Genomic DNA, 11,759 nt, shown 5'->3' on the forward strand with positions numbered 1-11,759 from the left:
GGGGCAGGGGTCCAGCCCTGGAGGAGCTGGGGAAGGGGACCCTGAACCTGGAGGGGTGGGGGCATCACTCTCCAAGAGGTAGGGCAGGCAGGGAGCGTGTTGGGTGGGTGCCTGGAGCTTGTCCACACCTGCTGGCTCTGGGCTCTGAGGTGGCTCAGTCCTAGTGCTGGGCAGGTACAGTGCCCTGAGGAAGCAGCGGATACTGGAGCGAGGTGGGGAGAAGCAAGGGCTTCTCACTCCCTGACTCCCTCCTTCCTCTCCCCTCCAGATGGCAGCTACCATTGACATGAATTTCCAGAGTGACCTGTTGTCAATATTTGAAGAAAATCTTTTCTGAGAGCACCTAGGTGACTTCTGACTTTGATTTTCTGGCAAAACATTGACTCTCCATAGTGTTAGGGGCGACAGTGGAGGCAGTAGTAGAGGCCAGGGCGAGTCTCCAGGCCTGGCCCTTGTGCATGCTACGCCGGGGCAGGCCTGACGGGCAGCTGAGGACCGCAGAGCCCGTCTGCCTTACAGCCAGCTGGACGTCCCACCACCCGCCACCCTTATAGGACGTCAGCTCAGAGCACGTCTCGCCACAAGCAAGTCTCGCCATGAGCAAGTGCCGGCCAGACCCAAGCCTGCGTCCCCGCGTGCGGGCAGAGGCCCTTCTCTCCGCCAAATGTCTATAACAGTATACACAGGACATCGTCGCTGCCGCCACCATGACTGGTTTTCTGTTCCTGAGAACGTGACGTTTATGACGTCCTGCCTGCTGGGAGCCCTTCTGCACACCCCAGCCTCCACAGTCTGCCCCCAGGAGACCAGGGCAGGCCCAAGCAAGCTGGAGGTGGGCGAGGGTGCCAGCCCATCCCCTTGCTGGCACTGACTTTGCCTTGAACAGATTCCACCCCTCCCCTCCCCCCACAAGCCTTTAATCGAGAGCCGCTCTCTGTAAGTGTTCGCTTGTGCAAAAGGGAATAGTGCCGTGGAGGTGTGTGTGTGTCCATGGCAATCCAGAGCGAGGTGACTGTCACGCACGTGTGGGCTGGCCTTACCCAGTGAGTGAGGCCACCAACCAAAGTCAGTTCTTTCCCACCTGTGTTTCTGGTTGTTTTTTTTGTTTTGTTTTGTTTTTTCTATATATATATTTTTTGTTGGATTCTATTTTATTTTTAATTCTTCTCCAGACACAATGGCACTGCTTTATCTCTGAAATGGTGTGATCTTCTCATTGGGCAGCGGCTACCACCGCACTGTGGGTAGTGTGTGACCGTGGCTGTACTGTATAGTGAAACATAGTTGGCATATCTTTGAAGTTTGTTGGTGACTCCACCAAACTGGTGTAAAAAAAAAACTTTAAAAACCCACAAAAAAAAAAAACCCACAAAAAAAACCTGCCTATATTTTACTCAGTTTCAAACTATTAGTCTATTTTTAATTATAAAGCCAGAACACTGCATTTTCTTCCTCCCCACCACCCCACCCCGCCACCCCCAAATCGTTGGCTTCTCTGTTTTTCAACGTCAAATCTGTTTGAGTTGTTTTTTACCAGGAAAGGAAGGGCCAGGGGACAAGGCAGGTGCTGGGGGCCACAGACAGAGCCAGAGGCTCCCCACCGGCACCCACCCAGCCAGCCAGCAGCCCCTTCCCTCACTTTTTTTTTTAATTTTATAATTGGACCCCTTGGTGAGGTTACACGTGCCATGAGAACCCACTCTACACCACAATGCTGGTGCCTCAGTGTTGGCCAAACTCTGGAGTCAGTGACTGGTTTGACTTTCATACGGTGAATATGCATTTCGTCTGTACTGATCATGGAATAAACACATCTCTCTTTTTTAATGCTGGTGTCTCCCTGATATTTCTTTGTGAACCACCCGTTGCCTAGGCTAGTCCTGGAGGTCCCCAGACCCTAGGCCATGTCTGTACAAGAACTGCCAGGGGGCACCCAGCCCATCTCTCATGGTCTGTCCCTGCCGTCCCAAGCTGAAGCTGTGACAGGGAGCCCAGGTACCCATTCTCCTCTCCTAGGCAGGTGACATGCTCCAGCAGAACCTGGCCAGACTTCAGACAGTATTCTCCTTCACCCTCTTCCATCCTGTCTCCCACTCACCAGGGGATTTGGGCCACTTCTCCAAACCTTGCCTGCCTCTACCTAACTCCTCCTTTCATTTAAGCTCAGGGTTAAACAGATATTCTTAAGATAAGTGTACATCTCCCCAACTAGGATCCTCACCCCTACACACAGGACACACATTCACACATTCCTGCGCAAGAGATCCCACCAGGTGGCTGCCCTGCCACCCTGCCTGTGTGCCCACTAGAACACCACAAGGTAAGGGCAGTACCCAGGAGTGGCCCCTAGGATATAAAACAAAAGTGTATCATTTACACGTATGCAGAGACAAACAAACATTTCTAGAACTGTATTAACCCATATCCCCCTTTCTTTTTTAACCAGAAAGGTACTGTGTATTGTGTTTGGGATCTGCCAAAACTCGGCTAGGGTGCATATCAGGCATCCAGGCAGAGACCACCACCACCCCACCAGCCCCTGCCACTGCACACCCCCATCACCCCAGACATTTCCTCATAAACCACTGTGCTGGTTTAAGTGTGACTTAAAATTTTGGTTCCTTGGGGCTTCTTTCATCTTGTCCCACCCCTTTATGTTGTGTTTTGTTGCAAAACTTCCCCAGGCCAGGTCCGACTGTTTAGCTGGAGAAATGATTTTGTCTGTACCTTCCTTCTAAAGAGTGAACTCTGCCATGGCCCTCTTCACACCTCCCTCATAGGTGTTTCTCTAACTGGGTTGTAATTAGAACTCGGATCTACTATTTAATTTCTCTGGCCATTTCCCAATTCCTCCCACAGTACTAGAAATCTTAGTCCTATACAAGAGTGAGAGGTGTGTACAAGCCCCCAATGTACTGTATGCACGGATCGCTTGGCCAATAATTATGTCAGTGAACCTGAGACTTGTATTAAACACTTTAGACATTTGTAGAAGGGAATTCGTAGACTTTTCACTTATATACTAAAGTTTTTTTTTTTTTTGTGCAGTTCTCATTGCAAAAATAAACATTTGTACTGAATATAAAATTACCGTCCTGTGACTACTGCTGTCTTTGTTTGAGGGTAAAGCTGGGGCGTGTGGCGGGAAGGGGGTCAGTGTTGTATAGGAGGTTCCCAGGTGCCCACCAGCCATGCAGCCAGATTAGAGAATTTGGGAGGGATACCAGGGTCATCAAGTGGTCAAAAAATCGATGTAAAATACAGTGTAAAAGAAACCAAAGGTATGACACAGGCTAATCGTGCAAGAAAAGGTAATAAGTGCAAGGAGAACAAACGTTTGTACAATAACAGGCAGTGTAATCATAGATGGCTAGTGGACTGAGTGCATTGTTTACTGAGACAGAACTACATAATCACTATTCTTTAAGTAGCAACCCATGGGCTTAATTATGGCCCTAGCACAGCAGTGTTTAGCAGCATTGACGATACAAAGGTGAGATTAACTGAAAGGTGAAAAGGAGGGTGGGAGCTGACAAAAGTGCATGAGTGGAGTGTTTCAAGTTAGAAGAACCAGTAGAAAAACTACAGATGGATACAGCATGTCCAGTAGTGGTGACATGACCCAGTCCACGGCTAATACCCAAATTGGTAATCAAGAATTAGGCAAGCACAAACTAAAAACATTCCCTTGGTGGCCACCAGGTGGAAGGAGAGGTAGAGTCCAAGGTTGCTGCTTTGCTCTGTAAATCCTGCATTGCTGTTTAGCCAGATGTATGACTTTAGGGCAAATAACTTGATCCCGAATTACAGGTTCGTAGTCGGTAATACAGTGATGTGAATAATAGCACCTACACTTAGTAGAGTTATAAGGGTTAAATGATGACCATGAAATTTTCAAGATCTTGGGGGAAGGTTGCAAAACATGAGGGGGAAGAAACTTCTATCCTGGACCGGCCCGGCTTCCTCTTTCGGCCACAGCCCCAGTGACTCAACCTGCCCAGTCCTCCTAGGAGTTAGTCTCCCAGCCACCACTGGCCGCCATCGGCGGAGCCCCGGCCTCAACACCTGCGGATTGGTCCAAGGGGGAACCTGTCGCCTATACGTCAATGACTGCCGCTGTCCAATTACAGCTCTGCAGGGGCGGGCCAACGGGACCGCTAGGCCAACTGGAGGCCGGTACCGGGTCAAGGCCTCAGAACCCGCCGTTGGAACCAAGACTAGGTGAAGGTGCTGCTAGGTCTCTCGGAGCCTAGCCGAGGGGAGGGTCGCGCGCCCTAGGGCGAGAAGCTCCGGAGAGGCGGCGACTGGGGCTCTTGAGACCTCGGGCCGCCGCCGCGACAATCGTCGGCGTTACTCTCCTAACCCCAGCTGTGTCGCTGCATGTCCCCCTCCTTCCGCTTCCGGGCCTGCTCGACCCGCCTTTTAGGTTGTAGCCCCGCCTCCTCGTCTCCTTGGCCCGGATCCAGGCCGGCCTCCAGCTCATTGGCCCAGCCCTCGAACCTTCGCCCAACGTTACACCCTGCCTTATCTAGGCTCCGCCTTATCCCCCGCCCACCCTCCTAAGCCACGCCCACCCTTGCAAAGCTCCTGGGCCAAGTTGGGTCCACCGTTCCGGCTCATAGGCCACACCTATCCTTGAATGCCCCACCCCTTTGCTCCAAGCTCCTCCCGTTTTACCCAGGGCGCCCCCTCTTCCTTGGTTTAGGGCTCTATCTCCCTCTAGACTTTAGACCCCCACCCACCTGCGGCGGGAGTACTACTAGGTAGGCCACGCCCCTTTCTTAAGCCCCGCCCTCCTTTCTAGCCCCTCGTACCCCTTCTTCCCAAGGCTCCTCCCTACCTACCGAAGCCTTGTCCTCGCAGGCTCCACCCCCTCATCCTAGCCTGGCTCCCTGTGGCCGTCGCGCCCAAGTGTTTACCTGACACTCAGGTAAGTCGTGTGCGGTGACGGTTTTGGTCTGAGACGCCTGCCCCTTCTCTCGGTGCGTTCCGCAATCCCCGACAGCACGGAGGGACCCCAGGCCAAAGGCGGTGGGCCCTGCAGCCCGGAACCCACCTCGCCACTGCTGCTCGTGCCCCCGGCGGCCCAGACCCCCGACGGCAGCACGGTCATCTCGGGACGCGGCGACATGCCGGAGCTAGTGGTGACAGCGCTACTGGCGCCGTCGCGTCTCACTCTGAAGCTGCTACGCGCCTTCATGTGGAGCCTGGTGTTCTCGGCGGCGCTGGTGGCCGCAGCCGTCTACAGCTGCATCGCGCTCACGCACGTGCTGTGCCGGCCCCGGCGCGGCTGCTGCGGGCGCCCCCGGCGCATCCCACCCGCCTGCTTGAGCGACCCCGCTCTGGGCGAACACCGCTTCCTGACCCTCAAGGTGAGCGTGCGGGGAGCCATCATGGCTGCGAGGGTCGTGCAGCCTAGGAGGCGGGATCCGAGCGGGTTGAGCAGAGAGCAAATGGTTGAAACCAAATCTGGGTCGGCACAAGGCCGAGTGATTCAAGCCTAGGAGGGGTTCCCCGGGACTCAGACGGTGCCTTCCCTAGAGCTCCGGCATACGCCTGCACTATGTCTCCGCTGGACGTGGCAACGGACCCCTCATGCTGTTTCTGCACGGCTTCCCTGAAAATTGGTATGACTGAGGCCCTGAGACCTGAGTACAAAGGGATGGGTGGAGGTGGAGCTTGGACCAGCACAACACCCAGGAGGCTGGATGAGTGCTGAGTATACTGAAGGCACAAAGGTATAGGGCCCAGATGGGGTGCTCTGGGACAGGGGTCTATATGAGGACACACAGGGACAGAGGACCTAAGGGATGGGACAAGAGGGATCGATGTTGGCACTGTACAGGATGCAGGGCGCAATGACCTCATCTAGGGCCTGGGATTCCCCGGCCTCTTTTCTGGGAAGTCTAGAGCAGGAAGGTGAGGTTACCAAAGGGCGGAGGTGCAGCTTGGAGACCCTGACTCAACCTCTCTCCTTCTTCTGCCTGCCCAACAGGTTCTCCTGGCGCTACCAGCTCCGGGAGTTCCAGAGCCGCTTCCATGTGGTGGCTGTGGACCTGCGTGGATATGGCTCCTCCGATGCACCAAAGGATGTAGACTGTTACACTATTGACCTGCTGATGGCAGACATCCAGGATGTCATCCTGGGCCTGGGTGGGGACCTGTTCCTATCCCAGGCATGGCCTCCCCTACCGCTGACTGCCCTCTACCTGGTATCTCACTTACTCCAGTTCCTCTGATCCCCCAGGTTACTCCAAGTGCATCCTCGTGTCCCATGACTGGGGTGCACTCCTAGCCTGGAATTTCTCCATCTACTACCCATCCCTGGTCGAGCGGATGGTGGTGGTCAGTGCTGCCCCCATGTCAGTGTACCAAGGTGTGTCAGGGGGGCCGGGACACTGGATGGGCCTGTGTGAAGGGATGTGTGTTTGTGTCTGTACTTCTCCATCTACCAGTCAACATTCCAGGGGTTGGGGGTCCAGCAGTGAACCTGGGTCCCTTCCCCAGTGGCACTCCCAATTTACAATTATTGATAATACACTTAGGAGTAACTCACATTTTTGAGCACTTACGGGTAACAATTGCTCTCACAAGGAGCCTGAAACAATAACCTACACAGGCCTCCTAGGCTCATGAAAGTGTTATTATCCCCATGGTCCAGTAGGGGAAACTGAGAGGTTAAATGGCTTTCTTCTAGCAGTGAAGACATAGGTAACTAAATAACTACAATAGCATGAGATGCCATCTCTGGCTACCCAATGTTTATCACATCACCTGATTTTAATTCATTGTAATCATAGCTGTATGCTTGTTCTCTATCCCTATCTCTATCTCTCTGTCTCTGTCTCTATCTCTTTTTTTGTTGTTGTTTCTTGTCTGTCCCCATCTCTAGACTGTCATCTCCCTTGAGGACAAGGGAGTTTTGTCTGTCCTATTCATTGCTGGGTCTCCAGGGTCTAGAATAGGACGTGGCACACAGTAGGTGCTCAATAAATGTGTTGAATGAAGCAGGGGAAATACATCCAGGCCTGGGCAGGGGAAGCACACCAGTGGCTGTGGGGGCTCTCGTGAGTGCAGGCGGAGGTCCCCCCATTCTGTGGATACAGTGATTACTCAGCAGGGAGGGAAGCTGATGCCAGGGCGAGGGGAGACATCACGTGTCCTCACAGACTCAAGCAGGCAGCGGTGGCATGCCTGAGTGTTGGCACTTCTGTGTGCCTGACCTAGGTACATATGGGAGTGCAGGGGTGTGGGGCCACTCCAGGCCCAGGCTTCATGTCTGTTATCCCCTCTCCCCAGACTATGCAATGCGCCACATTGGACAGTTCTTCCGTTCCAACTATGTGTTCCTGTTCCAGCTTCCCTGGCTGCCCGAGAAGTTGCTGTCCATGTCCGACTTCCAGGTGCGGTAGGGTGAAGGCCCAGGGCTGGGTGGAGGGTAATTTCTAACTGGGTAGACTGAGCACTGAAGCCAGAGCCCTGCTGTGTGTCCAGATCCTCAAGACCACCCTCACCCATTGCAAGAGGGGTATCCCACACTTGAGTCCTAGTGAACTCGATGCCTTCCTTTATGACTTCTCACAGCCCGGTGGCCTCACTGGGCCTCTCAATTACTACCGAAACATCTTCAGGTGAGACCAGACCCAGGCGGAAGCTCAGGGGAGTTGGTAGGGCAGGGAATGGGTGGGGGCAGCCATCGTTCTGCCTGTCTATCTGTCTTGGCTACAGGAACTTCCCCCTGGAGCCCCAGGAGTTGGCCACTCCCACCCTGCTGCTGTGGGGGGAGAAGGACACTTACTTCGACCAAGGGCTGGTGGGGGCCATCAGCAGCCGCTTTGTGCCCGGCCGACTGGAGGCTCACATACTGCCAGATATGGGGCACTGGATTCCACAGAGCCACCCTAAGGAAATGCATGAGTACATGTGGGCCTTCTTGCAAGACTTGCTGGACTAGTGGCCCTCACTCACTGGCCTGCATGCACCTGCGATTCCACATAGCGTACATACACAGGTAGTCTCTTGGATTGTGCACAGATGTGAAACTCCTAGGTCACATACAAGTGCATCAGTGGGTATCCTTGGGAACACCAAGCCATATGCTCACACACAGGCGTGAGCGTGTGTATGTGTGAGCAAGCACTTTGATCCCAGGGAACCAGGGACACCTCCGTGGAGCTAGATGCTGAGTACCCTATCCATCCCTTCCCTGAGGCCTTAGTCTTCTTGACAAAGTTGCCCCTGCCCCCCACCCCTCTCCAAACCATAACTCTGACTTTTCTGTCCCTGGATTCTACCTCCAGTTCTAGGTCTTTAGCTAAATGTTGCTTTGTCCGATACATTACCGTTAGCCACATATGACTACTTCCATTTAATTTCAAATTAATTAAAATGAAATATGATTAAAAAATCAGTTCCTCAGTCACACTACCCATCTTTCAAGGGCATCAGCATAAAAAGTTCTATTGGATTGTGCTGATGAGGGTGTTCCTTGCCTGGCTCCTGACCACCTCATCAAGGGAGGACCTGCCTGGGCAGGCAGGTGGATGTCTAGCCCCTTCTCCAGCCAGGCCCTGGGCAGCTCGTTCCCATGATCTCCCGGCGGTGATTCCAGGCCTTGTAAGGTCAAGTTCTGTCACAGTAGCCTGGGAAAGATCCCTGGGATCCTGTCTCAGATCCATAGGAAAACAGTTTTCAGCTTCTTTAGGATATGTGAGATTCTGGATGTGGCATGGGAAGGGACCAGCTTCCTGAATGGCCATCTGGCGTCTGAGGCCTGCCTCTTCAGCTCCTGGAATCATCTGCTCCACATTCACAATTTCTGTTCTTTCTGAGTGCCTAGGCTCCAGCCTCCAAATGAGGGTGATACAAGTCAGGGGTGGACCACCCCACCCCAGGCTAGTCACAGCATCAAATTCTATCTTATTGGCTCTTGCCCGGCCTTTGGGGACATTGTCATGACCTGCAGGGTGATGAATCTCTCTGGGGACACAGCAGACCTCAGAAATACATTCTCATCTGTGGGATGGGCCTGCCTGGCCAAAGCTTGCCTTCCAGTCATCCCCCGCTGCCCTCCCTTGTTCCCATCATAACATCGTTTCACTCATGTGTGTCAGGCACTGGTCTAGGCTCTGGGGATAGTGGAACAAGAACACAGCTCCATTCTGGACTTAACAGAGAAAAGGTATCAGAACTATGTGAGTGTGAGAGGGGATTCAGGAAAGCTTTTTTTGCTAGGGACCACACTTTCGGGGAGTGGGGAGAAGTAAATAGGAAGGTAGGAATACGCTCTGGCTATTGGAGTAACAACGTGGAGATGAGTGGCTACTGGGGCAGAGTGAGGGAGGAGGCAACCAGACCGAGGAGTTTGGAGTTTGGACGGGATTCTTAAGAGAAGCCAGGAAGGGTTTTCAGCAGGGGAGTGACATGGCTTGCATTCTGAAAAGCTCCTTGTGGTAGAGGGACAGTCCCACGCAAGAGTGAGCAGGCAGACAGGCTGGGGCTGCGCGCAGCCTCAGCACGGGACGGTGACCAGTGCCAGAACACCCGGCCAGGGTGGGAGAAGTGTCCCTCTCGGAGCCCGGAGATGGGCCGGAGGAGACTGAGAAGGCGGGCCAGGGCGAAGATGCCTGCGGACAGGAGCAAGATGGTGGGTCCGACGAAAGTTGCCAGGGTGACGACGGAAGGGCTGATGGTTGACTTGAGCGGGTAGCAGTTGTCTGGGTGACCGGAGGGGCCCCGGCGAAGGCTGACTGGAGGCCTAGTACAGTTGCCGAGGCGACGGGGTCCGCTGACGGTTGCTAGGGAAACGAGAAGGCGCCATCTTCCGCCTCCGAGGTTGCAGGCGGGAGAGAGACGGGGCGGGGGGAGGGGAGCAATCGCGTTGATTGGGCAAAATTCTGGCGAGTGAGCCAATAGCGACTCGTGACTTGGCCGAGGCCCGCCCCTCTTAGCCTCAACCAATCCAGGCGCGTGTTTCTTCAGGCCCTGGGGATCAGCGCGCGCATCACTATGAGCGCGAGCGGGGATCCACAGGGCTTCGAGAGGGGCTGCTGGGCCGAGCCCCTTCCCAAGCTCCACCTCTCCCTCTCCCAGCTCTGAGCTCTCGCCTCCAGCCCACCTTCCGTCATTCTCTCATGTACTCATTCACTTACGCACTCATTCATCTGTTTCTGCCATCAGCTCTAAGCCGCTGGCGCTGCACCAGCGAGGGGGAGGAAAGGAGTCGGGCACAGACATTTCCAGCCCAGTGTGGTCAGGCCCAAGTGAATGAGGACTGGGATGGTGCATTTACCTGGGAAGAGAGGAAGAGAAAGCTCCCTGGAGGAGGCGGCCTTGGAGCGGAACCCTGCAAGGATGTGCTCCCATGCACTGATGATTTAGCATTTCCATGAGACCAGGAGGAAAGTTGGGAATGGGAGGACATGCGATTGCAAAGGGCTTTACACACCAGGCCAGGAGCTTGCTCCCCAGCGTGCTGGGGGCCAACAGGGGAGAGTCCAGGACAAATCTGTGTGTCTAGAATATTACTTGGGGGCTGGACTTCTGGGGCAGGGACCTAAAAGCATCCAGTGGGTTAAAGACAAAGATGGCCCAGCGAGGAGCATCCGTGTGTGGTGAGGAGGATCCGTGTGTGGTGAGGAGGAGGGTCAGTGACACTGGGAGAGAGGATGAAGTCTCCCCAGAACCATGGAGAACAAGACTGGAGACTGAGCCCCCGGTGCGCCCAACCTCTGAGGGACAGGCAGAGGAGATAAACCACAGAAGGAAGAGGAGAGGCAGGCAAGCATGGAGGAGGTGTTGAGGAGGGGGTCATAGCTCCTAGTGTCAAAAGGCACTGAGAGATTGGGAGGACCGAGCCATGCAGATCGTGAGGAAGGAAACCCTGGAGCGAGAGCTGAGGACAGGGCATGGGTGCTATGAGTGTATTCAAACAGGGATGGGGGAGAGAACAGTGGTAACCCCAGTTAGGAGCATGGAAGAAACTGGCATATTCAAATGAGGTGACTTGAGTCAAATTTGCTACAGGGACCATATACAGTTTGCAGAATTTGGGGGAACCAACTGGGTGAGCACCCATGGAGAGCCATTATCATCTTTGGGTCCCCCTGACTGAGCAAGAGGAAGGAAAGAGGTTAGTAGAGCCCAGCAAGAGATGTGTGTAGACAGGGCCTTTGGTCAAAGGACATAGTCCGCCCAGGTGACCCTACAGAGAGGGATGCAGGAGGATTAATATCCTATTCTCTCTTTTGGCTTCTTCTTCTGCCAGTGCCTCCGATTGGCCAAACACACCTGGAAATCAGAGGACAAGGCTGTTCATTGATACAGTCTGGAGAGGTCAGCCTCTCGGGGCATGGAGTGGAGTGGAAAAGGGAGAGAATGAAGCTAGCAGTAGGGAGAGATGTGAGGACAGAGACAGGAGCTTGGGGGCTGAGTGGGGGATGTGAGATGAGCGTTTGCTGCGAATTTCACTTTCTCATGGGAGACCTCAACCTATGGCCAAGGGAGGAGGGAATAAAAACCCCTGAACGGGAATAGAGGGTGAGGGTGGGGGGCACTCCCCTTTCCTGAAGCAGGAGAAAAGGAAGGGAGGACAAGTGCCACACTTTCAGGAAGGAAGACAAGTTTCAGAATCCAGGGAGGCCAGGACAGAAAATTAGGTGATATCAGAGTGTCATAGTACAGAGATGAGCAGGAGATGGGGTCCTGAAGGAGGCTGGGCCATGGAAGGCTGGAGTGGTCTAAGCTCAGGGCCTATGAGG

General features: G+C 54.1%; 2 protein-coding genes across 7 annotated transcripts in view; both read left to right on the forward strand.

Moving 5' to 3' along the window:
* The window catches only part of BRD4 (bromodomain containing 4), a 76,442-nt gene extending 74,615 nt beyond the window's left edge, over positions 1 to 1,827 (forward strand). For all 5 annotated transcript variants that reach the window (XM_011384105.1, XM_011384106.2, XM_023525424.1 and 2 more), the window contains one exon: positions 269 to 1,827. In XM_011384105.1, coding sequence (XP_011382407.1) covers positions 269 to 337 — 69 coding nt within the window. In that variant the 3' untranslated portion in view covers positions 338 to 1,827. The remainder of the gene's footprint in view (positions 1 to 268) is intronic.
* Positions 1,828 to 3,626: 1,799 nt separating this feature from the next.
* EPHX3 (epoxide hydrolase 3) lies at positions 3,627 to 8,410 on the forward strand. 2 transcript variants are annotated; one of them, XM_023525426.1, is made up of 8 exons: positions 3,627 to 4,221; positions 5,006 to 5,372; positions 5,542 to 5,627; positions 5,996 to 6,153; positions 6,248 to 6,376; positions 7,300 to 7,403; positions 7,495 to 7,631; positions 7,729 to 8,410. In XM_023525426.1, exons 1-8 carry the CDS (start codon positions 3,923 to 3,925, stop codon positions 7,952 to 7,954), a joined length of 1,506 nt encoding a protein of 501 aa, XP_023381194.1. In that variant the 5' UTR covers positions 3,627 to 3,922; the 3' UTR covers positions 7,955 to 8,410. The 2 variants fall into 2 exon arrangements, with proteins under 2 accessions (XP_023381194.1, XP_011382413.1); XM_011384111.2 differs by having other exon boundaries at positions 4,172 to 4,221; positions 4,864 to 5,372.
* Positions 8,411 to 11,759: the final 3,349 nt, after the last annotated feature.

Source organism: Pteropus vampyrus, unplaced genomic scaffold (assembly GCF_000151845.1).
Source record: "Pteropus vampyrus isolate Shadow unplaced genomic scaffold, Pvam_2.0 Scaffold561, whole genome shotgun sequence".
NCBI classification, from domain to species: domain Eukaryota; kingdom Metazoa; phylum Chordata; class Mammalia; order Chiroptera; family Pteropodidae; genus Pteropus; species Pteropus vampyrus.